At 38.7% G+C, this 15,200-nt stretch overlaps 1 protein-coding gene across 2 annotated transcripts in view; it reads left to right on the forward strand.

Annotated features, from left to right (window-relative positions):
- Positions 1–14,590, forward strand: part of MAP2K4 (mitogen-activated protein kinase kinase 4) — a 121,040-nt gene extending 106,450 nt beyond the window's left edge. For both annotated transcript variants that reach the window (XM_054456258.2, XM_063656187.1), the window contains 2 exons: positions 9,783–9,828; positions 12,012–14,590. In XM_054456258.2, the coding sequence (XP_054312233.1) occupies positions 9,783–9,828; positions 12,012–12,125 (160 nt within the window). In that variant the 3' untranslated portion in view covers positions 12,126–14,590. The remainder of the gene's footprint in view (positions 1–9,782; positions 9,829–12,011) is intronic.
- Positions 14,591–15,200: the final 610 nt, after the last annotated feature.

Raw genomic sequence — 15,200 nt, forward strand, 5'->3', positions numbered from 1 at the left:
GAATATTTTTGACATTTATTTTGTTTATCCAACATGATTTAAATATAAGACATGCTATGAACAAAAAAACCTCAGAGTATTTTGTGTATCTTCTGTTTATTCCTGAAAATACCTTTTGGTTTCTCATAATTTTTTCCTGCTAAGAATGTGGTTTCTCTCTACTCATTTTAGGTCTTATAGACTTATATCAGGGTCTAACATTGCCCTCCTTTGTATGAAAAATTAAAAAATATTTGTTTGACTATAGTTTTTAAGTCTCTTTCATCTTCTGTAACAAATTCTACTTTTGTGTTGGTTTTTCAGAGGGGAGAGGAATACTTCAAGATTTTCTAGGTAGAAGAAGGATATAAGGATGACTCAAATTGGCTGCTTCCTCCTTTTAAAAAACAATCAATTATGTATTAATTTGCACACAGTATGGATAGTATATATAATTGCATAAATGTGATCATCTTATGTATTTCATTTTTATGACATATTTGCTTAAAATAATCTGTGTAAGTCATAGAGTATAGTATCTAAAATGATCACCTCTGAACCTTCCATCAGGGTTTCTTTTTAATTCCTTGATCTCTTTATTGGTTTTGTTCTGTATGTGTTGGTACTTGTACATGTTTATTTCTGTTTCCCTTGATGCCATAATAGAGTGACAGTTTTAGACATTGGAGTCCCATTGTTTTTCCTGAGTAGGTTCATAGTTCCATGTCATTGCAAATCATTAAGGTCTACATTGAAGTGTACTTATGTTCATAATATGCTCATATTAGCTCTCCACATTTGTCCATTCTTTCTGCCACTCTTTGTCTTGGACATTGCCTGTAATCTCTAACCTGGATCATTCAGATTTCTCATAATCCAATATTGATTTTCTTATAATCCAATATTGCCTTGTTCCAAATTATTCCCCTTTTTATTAGAGTTGTATTTTTAATGATATATATCTGATCATGTTACTTCTCTGTCTAAAGTATGCGTTCTTAACAGGGTGATATTGACCCTAAGGAGGCAAAAATTGATTTTGGAGAAATGAAAATCTTAGATTGTATCATGGTTTTTAGTCCTCCAAAGGGCCATAGAATATAAACAGATATGCACTATATCTATCATATTTAAGTTTCATGATGGGGAGGATAAATAATGAAAAAAATACTGAGAAATATTATTCTAGAGACTTCCTCTTGTCCTTAAAATTAATTAATTTAGGCTTTCAGAACCCATTATGATCTGGACTTAGTTTATTGCTCTGGCCACATTTCTTTTTTTTTTTTTTTTTCTTGTTTTTTGGAGATGGAGTCTCAGTTGCCCAGGCTGGAGTGTAATGACGCGGTCTCGGCTCACTGCAGCCTCCACCTCCTGGGTTCAAACGATTCTTCTGCCTCAGCTTCCTGAGTACTGCTGGGATTACAGGCACCTGCCACCACACCCAGCTAATTTTTTTTTTTTTTTTTTTTTTTTTTTTTTTTTTTTTTTTTTAGTAGAGACAGTTTTCACCATGTTGGCCAGGCTGGTCTCGAACTTCTGACCTCGTGATCCACCCGCCTCGACCTCCCAGAGTGCTGGGATTACAGGCATGAGCCCCTGGGCTCGGCCCGCTCTGGCCACATTTCTCATGACTTCCCTCTGCTTGAATGGTTTCTGCCAAACTGAATTTCTTCAGTTACGTAAATTAAAAGCACATACAGGATAATATGGGAGAATGTTTCATTACGTTTGGGTAAAGATTTTTGAAACAGAACGTAGAAAGTAGCCAAACCTAAGAGAAAGGTTGATTAAAAAAATTGGATTTCATTAAAATTAAGAACTTCTATTGATTAAAAGACAGCACTGAATGACATGCCAAGCCACACAGTAGGAGGAGATATTTTTCATACCTATATTCGATAAAGGACTTTTACACAGAATATGTAAAGAATACTTAAAAATGTAAAACACTTACGAAAAATAACAACCAAAAATAGCAAAATACTTGAAACGCACTTAAAAGATGATATTCAGGAGGCCAGTAAACATATTCAGTTTACTGCATTCATTCTGCACTATTAGTAATCAGGGGACATGCAGGTCAGAACTACAGTGAAATACCACTATAATTACCAGAATGACCACAGTTTGAAATACTGACGGTACCAAGTATTGGTGAGGATCTGAAGCAACTGGAAGTCTCATACATAACTTGTAGGAGTATAAATTAGTACAGTTCCTTTGAAAAACAAGCAGTATCCAGTATAGCTGATCTAGTATGGTTGTTGTATACACCATGGTTCAGCAATTCAAGTTCTAACTGTATACCCAAGAAAAGTGTGGACATAAATACACTAAAAGACATATATAAGAATGTCCAGAAAAGCACATTTATAACCTACAGTTAGAAACTCTCTCCACAGTAGAACAGATAATAAGTTGTAGCATTATGTATACAGCAGTGTATAGTATCAGGGAAGATAGAACCATTGCTTCACTCAGCAACTTCAGTAAATCTCACGAATGATGTTGAGTGAAAGAAGACAGAAAGCAGCATGTATGGTTCTATTTCTATATGAAAGTTAAAAGCAAACAATATAAGGTATTAGAAGTCAGAATATTGTTACTTTTATTTTAGTTCTGCACTTAGGAGTTGTGTTTTCTGTATGTCTGCTTCAATTAAAAGTTTTCCTAAGGAAAAAAAAAAAAGGATAAGACTTAATGGTTCAAAAGGAAGACCTTGCCGACTGAGATGTCTGAGCCCTCGGCATTGGGAAATGGTCTACTCATGGGTTGATAAAAAGAATTTACAGACAACAGTATAGGTTTGAAAAAGGAAAGTTTGTTAGAAAGAAAGAATGCTGCAGAAGAGTGCAGAAGGGTGCTGAGCGTGCTACAGTGGATTTTTCCTTAGGGGTATTTATAGACCTTAAAGCTTGAGGGTAATTTGGACCATATTAGCCATGTAAGTCACAATAAATGATTACATTTGTAGTAATTTTGGTTCCTTAATGTCAGCAAGTGTTGCACAGTGAATTTCGACATGGCATTCTGGAGATGTATAGAAATTCTAGTTACTTATAAAGTTTTTTTGGGGAAAAAATCTGGAACCAATGCCTGCTTTAGATAATAGGGAAGTCTGATTACTTCTTGGGTTTTGTTGTTGTTGTTGTTGTTGTTTTTAATATGGAGCCTTGCTCTGTCACCCAGGCTGGAGTGCAGTGGCGCGATCTCAGCTCACTGCAACCTCTGCCTCACAGGTTCAAGCGATTCTCCTGCCTCAGCCTTCTAAGTAGCTGGGACTACAGGCTCATGCCACCATGCCTGGCTAATTTATGTATGTTTAATAGAGATGGGGTTTCACCACATTGGCCAGGCTGGTCTTGAACTGCTGACCTCAAGTAATCCGCCCGCCTCGGCCTCCCAAAGTGCTGGGATTACAGGCATGAGCCACTGCGCCAGGCTGGGAAGTTTAATTACTTCTGATTTTCCCCAGATAAGGAATTTTGCTTCCAGATTGCCTGTTTGATAGTCATCGGGTGGTTTTTGCTCCCTTCTAAATTCCTCAGATAAGGAGTTTTTGTCTCTAGGGCCTGTTCAGTGGTCACCAAGTGATTTTGCTCTCCTCAGATCTCAGCCCATATTTTAAACTGTTTCCCAACTTAACTATCTATTGAAATCACCAATAGAATATTTTTTAAGGGGAAAAATTCTTTATTTGTCCTGGGGAAAAAAAAAATGTTATCCTTGAGGAATTTTTGTGAAACTCTGGATGTGGGTAAGACTGAATTCAGGGAGGATTGCCTAATCCAAAATTTATCGTGTGCAGAGGGGAATATAAAAAGTCACTAGGAGGATATAAGACCCATATACAACTCTGTAGCTTGGGCAGCAGACCTGGAAGAAGAGGCAACTTGTGGGACAGCTAATTAGGAAGTAAAGCTCGATCCTGAAATGTCTTGAGGAAATGCCTTCTGTGCTAGATCTCACAGGCAGCTGGGACAGTGTGGTAGTATCTACTCCTGCCTTTCTCTTAGCAGGCAAGGCCTGTAAAGAAAAGCTCAAGCTTTGCTGAAATAACTTCTAACGGCAACGCCTGTGTTGGTTAGAGGGAGGGAACACAGTGCACGCTGTTAGAGCAAATGCAAAAAATAAATCCCTGTAGTAGGTGATGATGCTGCAATGATGGCTCTCCACCTGTTTCTCAGAGTTACCTGAATCCATAGCTGAGATTAACTGTGATAAAGAAAAATCACCAACAGATGAAAACATTCAGTGATTCGGAGAATTGTACCTATCTAAGAAATATAAACAAATATTTCCTTTAAAATGTCACAGAAAAAAAATTAAGGTAAAAAATTATAAGGAGGGAATAATTTGAATTCCAGAAACGTTATCTTCAGATAGTAAACATGATTCCTGAACTGAATGGGGGAAAATGGTGGCACACAGCAGATTGAGTATTGCAGGTTAACCAGATCTGTAAGTAACACCCTTTAGTTAATCTTTAAGAATAAAGGGATAAAAAGATGAACATGAGGTAAACGGTAAGAGAGAAGAAAAATCCAAAATATTCTATTTAACTGATTGTAGACAAAGAATTAAAATTAAAATTCCTTCTACTTGAAGAATAACTCAAGTTCTTAAAATACCAGACCAAATTAAACAAGAGAGTAGAGGGAAGCCACATCTAGGTGTATTCTGAGAAAAGATAAGACTTGACCGGTTTTCAGTTAAAACACATGCACACAAATGTACACAAAACACCAAGTCAGCAATACCTGAGGAGCAGAGAAACAGCTATAACAGGATGAATGTGGTCACTTCACATTACTTTGGTGCATTAGATATCTTGGACAGCACTTGCACTGAAACTACTAAAATGCTGGATAAGCATTTTATTTTATTTATTTTGAGATAGGGTCTCACTCACTCTGTCACCCAGACTGGAGTGCAGTGGCATGATCGCAGCTTACTGCAACCTCAACTTCCCAGGCTCAAGCAATCCTCCCATCTCAGCCCCCCAAGTAGCTGGTAGCTGGGACTACAGGAATGTGCCACTACACCTGGCTAATTTCTGTTTTTTTGTTTTTTGTTTTTTTTTGAGACGGACTTTTGCTCTTGTTGCCCAGACTGGAGTGCAATGGCATGATCTCAGCTCACCGCAACCTCAACCTCCTGGTTTCAAGCGATTCTCCTGCCTCAGCCTCCAGAGTAGCTGGATTACAGGCATGCACCACCACACCTGGCTAATTTTGTATTTTTAGTAGAGCTGGGGTTTCTCCATGTTGGTCAGCTCTCGACCTCAGGTGATCCGCCCACCTCGGTCTCCCAAAGTGCCGGGATTACAGATGTGAGCCACCGCGCCTGGCCCACCTGGCTAATTTCTTAAAAAAATTTTTGTAGAGACTGGATTTCACTGTGTTACCCTGATTGGTCTTAAACTCCTAGGCTTAAGCAATCCTCCTTCCTTGGCTTCCCGGAGTATTGGGATTACAGGTGTGCGCCACTGTACCTGGCCTGGATACGTATTTTAAAGTGCCATTTATTTGTTTAGGACAGAGTCTGGCTCTGTCGCACAGGCTGGAGTGCAGTGGCCTGATCTTGGCTTACTGCAGCTTCCACCTCCCAGGTTCCAGCGATTCTCCTGTCTCAGCTTCCTGAGTAGCTGGGACTATAGGCATGCACCACCACGCCCAGCTAATTTTTGTATTTTTAGTACAGACAGGGTTTCGCCACGTTGGCCACGCTAGTCTTGAACCCCTGACCTCAGGTGATCTGCCTGCCTCAGCCTCCCAAAGTTCTGGCATTACAGGGGTGAACCACCGTGCCCCACCTAAAGTCCCTCTTAAAATGTAAAAGAATTTGCTGCAAAACTGAGGAATCCATGGAGCTCTGAAGTTGACTGAAATTCAGGGAGGGAGATTATGGGAGAGAAGGAAGAGTCAAAGTAAATTAAAAAAAGATAACCCAAGCAAATGTAGATTTGCCATCTAAATTCATATTGAATATGGTAAAAATACTTAGAGAATTTAATTTTAAGAAAAATTACTTTTCAAAGTCCCTGGTTGGAAAGATATGCTCCTCTTGCACCCAGTTGATGGGCAGAAGCAAAAGCAAATCATTCAGCCTAGGACTAAATGATTCCAAAAAATGAAGTCAAGTGGAATATGTAGTCCACAAAAAAATCTCAACATTCACAAAAGAAATGAGAATCAGAAACAATGGATAGTAGGAATAGATCTGCAAAGGCTTCAAATATTGGAATGAAAGGAAACTAAAAAAAATTTAAGTTTAAAGAAAAAGAGGCAGCTTAGAAATACAAGCAGGTAACACATTTATAAAGAACCAAATAGAACTTCTAGAAATAAAAAGCATAAATTAAAACAATAGCTGGATTCAGCAGATTAGATATCATTGAAGAGAGATTAATGAACTAGAAGATAGAGCTGAAGCTCTCCCAACAGAACTTTTTGAGATGATGGAAATGTCCTATAATCTGCTCTGTCTAGTGTGGTAGCTGCTGGCACTTGAAATGTGGCTAATGTAACTAAGGAAATGCATTTTTTATTGGAACTAATTTTGCTAATGGCTACCTTATTAGATAGTTTAAGGGGAGCTAATATAATTATTGATAACAGATTATTAATGTCAGCTGTAATTCAGAAACAGAAGACAGTCAATGTTAATAGTTAAAGATTTCCACCCAAATAGCATCATAAGTTTATACACTGACATAATTTTCTGCTCCAGTAGATGAAATAGAAAAACACAAAACCAGAAAGGTATGGCAGCTTTACAAAGAAAGCAAACATCTGTGTGGGTGAAAAATGCAACAAAAATACTTACAAAATGCTGTGTAGATCTGACGCCATGGACTTGCTGTATTCCAGGTCATTTTTCATTCTGGAGAATGAAAAAAATGATGTCAGTTACTTCCTGGGCCACAGCTTTAAGCAAGCTATGGTACTACACAATGACAAGGCTTTAGATACTGGTTTTGCAACCAGAGGACTAGAACTGTAATTGTCCTAATACCACCATAGGAGTGGAACTTGAAAGGTCCATTACAGGACCCTGTTTGATAGTGGTGGCCCTGTGAAGTAAAGGCAACTGTAAAACTGCTCAATGTGTGTATCCCTGGCTCCCAGTTCAGTTCATAGTAATTAGTAGGGCACTCAGACATATGTTGAACAAATGAATGGATATGCGTGGAGGGTAAGCATGTTATTTCAAAATGAGTCTGCAAATCAAAATTCCTGAATACTGAAGTGTAATGCTAAGAAAGCATTTAACAAAATGGAACAGAAACTTACTTTAAGTTGAAATAGATTTATGAAATTGTCTGAAATATGCTGTAAAAGAAAATCAGTATATTTAGGATGCTCAAGGAAATAAAGGTATAAATTCAATTAAAACTGAGGAAGAAATAAATGAAGCAGTTCGAAATAGAAGTCTTGGAAATGGAAAAATCATAGCTGTTGATATAAAAGACACAACAGACTTGATGTTCTCTAGACTGGAAATAATTGAAGACAAAATTAGGGAAATAGAAAGTGGAGCTAAGAAGTTCCCCCAGCATGACACAGATTATATGAAAAGCAGTAAATAATCAGAACAGATTGCGGAGTAAGAGGTTCTAAGATGCATGTAATGGAAATAGAGAAGGCAACTCTGAAAGTGGAGAAGCAATGTTTACAGAGATCATAGGGGAAAGAAAACATTTGAGAACTGATTTAGTATGGGTTTTCAGATTGAAAGTGAAGTCTCTTTATCATGTAGGATAAACAAAGGTATAAGCTTAAAGGTAAATTTAAATATAAATTTAAAAGTAAATTTTAATTGATATTCTGCAATTTTGCTTCAATGCATAAATGATGATAAACAAAGGTATAAATTTACCTTTAAATTTATACCTTTGTTTATCATCATTTATGCACTGAAACAAAATTTCCGAGCAATATCAGGAAGAGAAAACAGATTATCTGTTAAGGATTGATAAGACTGACAGCAGATTTGTTCCCAGCCACAATAGTTGCAGGAAAAAGTGGAGTCACAGCACCAGAGTACTGAGGGAAAATAATTGTCAGCCTGGTCCTGAAGTTTTAGACTCAGGCACTCAAATATTCACAATAAGGAAGAAATACAGACATTTTTAGGAATGGGAAGACTGAGCACTTACAATTCATAGACTGTTTTGATCCTTGAATGGTGTGGAGGTTAGGGATGCTGACCCCCTGTACAGTCAAAAATCCGCATATAACTTTTGATTACCCCCAAAACTTGACTGCTAACAAATAGCCTACTGTCAACCAGAAGCCCTACTGATAACATAGTCAGTTAACATATATTTTGTATATGTATTATATACTGTATTACTATAATGAAGTAAGCTAGAGAAAAGAAAATGTTATTAAGAAAATCATAAGGAAGAGAAAATTTATTATTCATTAAGTGGAAGTGGATCATCATAAAGATCTTCATCCTTCACATTGAATAGACTGAGGAGAAGAGGAGGAGTTGGTCTTGCTATCTCGGGTGGCAGAGGCAGAAGAAAAATCCACGTATAACTGGATTTGTACAGTTCAAATCTGTGTTGCTCAAGGGCCAACTGTACTTGACCAAGAAGAAAAGTTAACCCAGAAGAAGGATATCACAGGTTGGATACCTGGAAAGCAGGCTTTTGAGACAGAGATAAGAGTGTAGGAAGTTGACTAGGTAGTGATCTTGGGATCAACACTACCAATGAGAAGGAAACGAGATTGGGCAGAAAAGTTGAGTTGCAGTGCCGTGTCAGTGAAGGCCTCAGCCAACTCTGTGTTGATCTGCCTTGGAATGAGGGTCTTGGATTTTTATTCACTTTTGTGGATCAGTCATTAGAGATGGACTGTCCTAGGAGGGCTAAGGTGGCTCTCTTTAGCTGTGGTAATCCTGAAGAGGCCAATAGTAAAGGGTTGTCTGCAGGCAGTATGCCCCACAGTGGAAAAATAAGTCCTTCTTTCTTAAAGAGGGAATCTACATAGCACATTGCAGTATCCATTACAGAAGGTGTGGGATACGGAAAACAGCAATGAGTTTAGAAAGAGGTGAACTGTGTTACCCATATTAATTCATGTTTGATAGTAAAATATTAATTGAGGTTGGAAGGGAATGGTGATTAAGATATGAGCCAAGATAGATGAGGTAAATATAAACAAAATGAAAATACTTTTGGCAGCTTTAATTAGGCAAGGTAGAATTCAAGGAGAAAATGTCAACAGAGCAGACATTTTTATATACTGATATAGTCTTTAGCGAAGTTACATTGTTTTAAACTTTTGGATCAAAGAACATATTGAGATAAAGAGTATAACTTTTTAAAAAGGATAAATTGATAAGAATGTATGTATAATTTATCTCCCAGAATTACTTGATTGCTGGTTTCTCTTGGGTAGTATCTGCATAAATATCTGTCTACTTATTTATTTACATTTAGGAAAGCATATATGTACACAAGTAATTTTATACTTATAAAACATTTATATATTTAACTGTAGTATTCTGTGTAGCTATGCCATATTTAGTCAATTTTCAAGAATTAATATTTTTTCTAATTTTTAACTAATCATCCTACACTGACTATCCTAGAGATCAATCTTCAGATTATAGATTGTCATAATTTTTTGTATGTGCCTTTACTGTGTTTAGCAGGCTGTCTGTGTTGTTACTTTGGATCTGAAGGAAAGAACTATATCATTCTTTGTAATATTTCATCTGTGAAAAGAAAAATACTTAGGCAAATGAATCTACATTTTAATAATGTTATTTTTATGTTATTTTAGCCTTACGAAGGATGAATCCAAAAGGCCAAAGTATAAAGAGCTTCTGGTGAGTGTGGGACTGTGGGGATTGTAGGTACATCCTCACCCCGGAACTCTCTTAACATGCTGGTCCACTAAGCAAGCAGCGGGCCTGTCTGTCATAAACGAACATCTCAATCTTAACATGCTGGTCCACTAAGCAAGCAGCGGGCCTGTCAGTCATAAACCAACATCTCAATCTTAACATGCTGGTCCACTAAGCAAGCAGCGGGCCTGTCTGTCATAAACCAACATCTCAATCTTAACATGCTGGTCCACTAAGCAAGCAGCGGGCCTGTCTGTCATAAACCAACATCTCAATCTTAACATGCTGGTCCACTAAGCAAGCAGCGGGCCTGTCTGTTATAAACCAACATCTCAATCTTAACATGCTGGTCCACTAAGCAAGCAGCGGGCCTGTGTGTCATAAACCAACATCTCAATCTTAACATGCTGGTCCACTAAGCAAGCAGCGAGCCTGTCAGTCATAAACCAACATCTCAATCTTAACATGCTGGTCCACTAAGCAAGCAGCGGGCCTGTGTGTCATAAACGAACATCTCAATCTTAACATGCTGGTCCACTAAGCAAGCAGCGGGCCTGTCTGTCATAAATGAACATCTCAATCTTAACATGCTGGTCCACTAAGCAAGCAGCGGGCCTGTCTGTCATAAACCAACATCTCAATCTTAACATGCTGGTCCACTAAGCAAGCAGCGGGCCTGTCTGTCATAAACCAACATCTCAATCTTAACATGCTGGTCCACTGAGCAAGCAGCGGGCCTGTCTGTCATAAACCAACATCTCAATCTTAACATGCTGGTCCACTGAGCAAGCAGCGGGCCTGTCTGTCATAAACCAACATCTCAATCTTAACATGCTGGTCCACTAAGCAAGCAGCGGGCCTGTCTGTCATAAACAAACATCTCAATCTTAACATGCTGGTCCACTAAGCAAGCAGCGGGCCTGTCTGTCATAAACGAACATCTCAATCTTAACATGCTGGTCCACTAAGCAAGCAGCGGTCCTGTCTGTCATAAACCAACATCTCAACTTTATTGAGTGTTTTTTTTGTTAATGTTTTTAAACAAAGATTTGGAAAGAGAAAATTTGTAGTTATAATTTTTCTACTAATACTAGCTAAATTCTCATGGAAAATTTTGGTCTTAACATGTTATAAAAATTACCCCCAAAGAATTCTGACTTTCACTTTAAGAAGCCATTTTCCACTGCATAGTCTATTTATATGGGATTCAGCCATAAGAAAAAAATTAGTGAAAAGTTTGTGTTTATTCTGCCTTTATAAAAACTCACGCAAATTTACATCTTATAGCCTATTCCCATTTCTTTGAAAGTTCTCATTCATCCCATGGAAGTTGGGTGTTTTAAGCAGTCTACTGGGTGTGGCATTGGTAGGGCCGGGAGAAAGTATTGTGATCTAATAATGTGGGAATATTTTAAGAAAAGATCCATTTGTTTGTCACATTTAACTACTAGCTCTTCAAGGATGTTGTGACAAACTTACGATATCGCAGTCCACCAATGACTAAAAATATCTAGTCAACATACTTAAGCTGTAAAAGAAAACTGTTGCTAGAGATGGAGTTTTGAAAGGTGGGTTAGTGAAGCAGATACTGGGACCCTGGCTCTGGAGAGTACAGGGAAGAAGCTCCTGGGGCAAATTTCTCTTGGGCCTCTTTTGGTCAAAAGGATTACAACCTTTTTCTTAAAAGGTCAAAAGAAGAGGTCAAAAGGATTGTGACCTTTTTGTGAAAAGGTCCTCCTTGTTGTATATGGGAGAAATGGAGGTTGAGATTTATATTGGTGTCCCAAGAGGAATAGCGACTGGTATTGGCGTCATTCTTCTTAGCTCTTAGATGGTGTGGTGGAGGCTCCAGCTGTGTTTTGTGCTGAGTGACAACTTGGCAGTCTTCCTCAACAAACACTCCCTGGTATACAGATAAGTTTCCAGACCTCACTGCCAAAGTGGCACCTTCAAATCATTACCACGTATCCTCTCTCTAGGCATGCCCATTAGCATATCTGCATGGAATAAAGGCTATACTCGCCTCTCTGAACTTGTAGTGTTGCGGTATTTCACAGCTATCTGTGGTTGGGAGCCTGGAGTTCTATGTTCTATAGAAATTGGAAAATGTTCAGTTTGGGCTGTCCTACAGACTTTTGACTTTTTTGTTTTCAATTTTCTTGCAGAAACATCCCTTTATTTTGATGTATGAAGAACGTGCCGTTGAGGTCGCATGCTATGTTTGTAAAATCCTGGATCAAATGCCAGCTACTCCCAGCTCTCCCATGTATGTCGATTGATATCGCTGCTACATCAGACTCTAGAAAAAAGGGCTGAGAGGAAGCAAGACGTAAAGAATTTTCATCCCGTATCACAGTGTTTTTATTGCTCGCCCAGACACCATGTGCAATAAGATTGGTGTTCGTTTCCATCATGTCTGTATACTCCTGTCACCTAGAACGTGCATCCTTGTAATACCTGATTGATCACACAGTGTTAGTGTTGGTCAGAGAGACCTCATCCTGCTCTTTTGTGATGAACATATTCATGAAATGTGGAAGTCAGTACGATCAAGTTGTTGACTGTGATTAGATCACATCTCATTTCTAGACTCAAAACCTGGAGATGCAGCTACTGGAATGGTGTTTTGTCAGACTTCCAAATCCTGGAAGGACACAGTGATGGATGTACTATGTCTGAACATAGAAACTCGGGCTTGAGTGAGAAGAGCTTGCACAGCCAACGAGACACATTGCCTTCTGGAGCTGGGAGACAAAGGAGGAATTTACTTTCTTCACCAAGTGCAATAGATTACTGATGTGATATTCTGTTGCTTTACAGTTACAGTTGATGTTTGGGGATCGATGTGCTCAGCCAAATTTCCTGTTTGAAATATCATGTTAAATTAGAATGAATTTATCTTTACCAAAAACCATGTTGCGTTCAAAGAGGTGAACATTAAAATATTGAGACAGGACAGAATGTGTTCTTTTCTCCTTTACCAGTCCTACTTTTCATTGGGAAGACTCAGGAGTCTGCCACTTGTCAAAGAAGGTGCTGATCCTAAGAATTTTTCATTCTCAGAATTCGGTGTGCTGCCAACTTGATGTTCCACCTGCCACAAACCACCAGGACTGAAAGAAGAAAACAGTACAGAAGGCAAAGTTTACAGATGTTTTTAATTCTAGTATTTTATCTGGAACAACTTGTAGCAGCTATATATTTCCCCTTGGTCCCAAGCCTGATACTTTAGCCATCATAACTCACTAACAGGGAGAAGTAGCTAGTAGCAATGTGCCTTGATTGATTAGATAAAGATTTCTAGTAGGCAGCAAAAGACCAAATCTCAGTTGTTTGCTTCTTGCCATCACTGGTCCAGGTGTTCAGTTTCCGAATCTCTTTCCCTTCCCCTGTGGTCTGTTGTTGCTATGTGACTTTCGCTTAATCCAATATTTTGCCTTTTTTCTATATCAAAAAACCTTTACAGTTAGCAGGGATGTTCCTTACCAAGGATTTTTAGCCCCAAATCTCTCATATTCGCTAGTGTTTAAAAGGCTAAGAATAGTGGGGCCCAGCCGATGTGGTAGGTGATAAAGAGGCATCTTTTCTAGAGACACATTGGACCAGATGAGGATCTGAAACGGCAGCCTTTACGTTCATCTCCTGCTGGAACCTCTCGTAGTCCACCACCATTTCTTGGCATTGGAATTCTACTGGAAAAAAATACAAAAAGCAAAACAAAACCCTCAGCACTGTTAAAAGAGGCCATTTAAGTATCTTGTGCTTCTTCACTTACCCATTAGCCAGGTTCTTATTAGGTTTTGCTTGGGCTTCCCTGGCACTGAACCTTAGGCTTTGTATGACAGTGAAGCAGCACTGGGAGTGGTTCAAGCACACTGGAATATAAAACAGTCATGGCCTGAGATGCAGGTGATGCCATTAGAGAACCAAATCGTGGCAGGTATTGCTGTATCTCCTCTCAGAGTGACAGTCATAAATACTATCAAACAATAAAGGGAGAATGGTGCTGTTTAAAGTCACATCCCTGTAAATTGCAGAATTCAAAAGTGATTATCTCTTTGATCTACTTGCCTCATTTCCCTATCTTCTCCCCCACGGTATCCTAAACTTTAGACTTCCCACTGTTCTGAAAGGAGACATTGCTTTATGTCTCCCTTCGACTACAGCAAGCCATCATCCTCCATTGCTCCCGGGGACTCAAGAGGAATCTGTTTCTCTGCTGTCAACTTCCCGTCTGGCTCAGCATAGGGTCACTTTGCCGTTATGCAAATGGAGATAAAAGCAATTCTGACTGTCCAGGAGCTAATCTGACCGTTCTATTGTGTGGATGACCACATAAAAAGGCAATTTTAGTGTATTAATCATAGATTATTATAAACTATAAACTTAAGGGCAAGGAGTTTATTACAGTGTATCTTTATTAAAACAAAAGGGTGTATAGTGTTCACAAACTGTGAAAATAGTGTAAGAACTGTACATTGTGAGCTCTGGTTATTTTTCTCTTGTACCATAGAAAAATGTATAAAAATTATCAAAAAGCTAATGTGCAGGGATATTGCCTTATTTGTCTGTAAAAAATGGAGCTCAGTAACATAACTGCTTCTTGGAGCTTTGGAATATTTTATCCTGTATTCTTGTTTGAATTCCTCCTCTATTTAAGATATATACATGGAATCCAAGTGTTTATGTGATAGTTCTATCCTTTTGCCTGCGGGTCAGTCGTAATAAATCTAGGATGTGATGATGACTTTGTAATTTGATTTTCTGAAATCAGACCCTGAGAGGGGAAAATCTTAAAGTAAATTACATTAAATTATCTGTGCATTTCACACCGGGGAAAATGACCTCCTTTTGGAAGTGTTTTATGGCTGCTTTCTTTTTCTTCTTCCTTCCCATGGCTACCCTTTTTGCTTATCCTTCTTGAAACCACAGATGTATCTGTTAAGCACAGCTTTGCTTGAACAGGTGTCACAGTCTCTTGAGTTTCTTTGTTTGTTGTCCTGACCTGCCCCAGCTTTCTTAATGCTAAAGGAAGTGGATACAGTTCTTCAACCTGTGTCATGGTGGAGAGGTACAACTTGTAAGTCTATCTGGGCCCCGTGTATGGTTTCCAGCCATGCTCTCTGCTCTTGGTGCTACAGCTGCCAGGTGAGCATTAGATGTCAGGTTAGATACAGGGTTGGAATCACTCACTGTTACCTTAGAAGGGTAGGGAGGATTGTGGGTAAAAGACCTCTGGGGGTCAGACGTGGGAGGTTTATGGATGAGAGGACAATGGAAGTGAACAAAAAGCCATGGGAGCCTGAAAACTGTTGGAGAAAAGCACTTTGCGGCTCCAGCACTGAATGTATCTG

Source organism: Pongo pygmaeus, chromosome 19, assembly GCF_028885625.2.
Source record: "Pongo pygmaeus isolate AG05252 chromosome 19, NHGRI_mPonPyg2-v2.0_pri, whole genome shotgun sequence".
Taxonomy (NCBI): domain Eukaryota; kingdom Metazoa; phylum Chordata; class Mammalia; order Primates; family Hominidae; genus Pongo; species Pongo pygmaeus.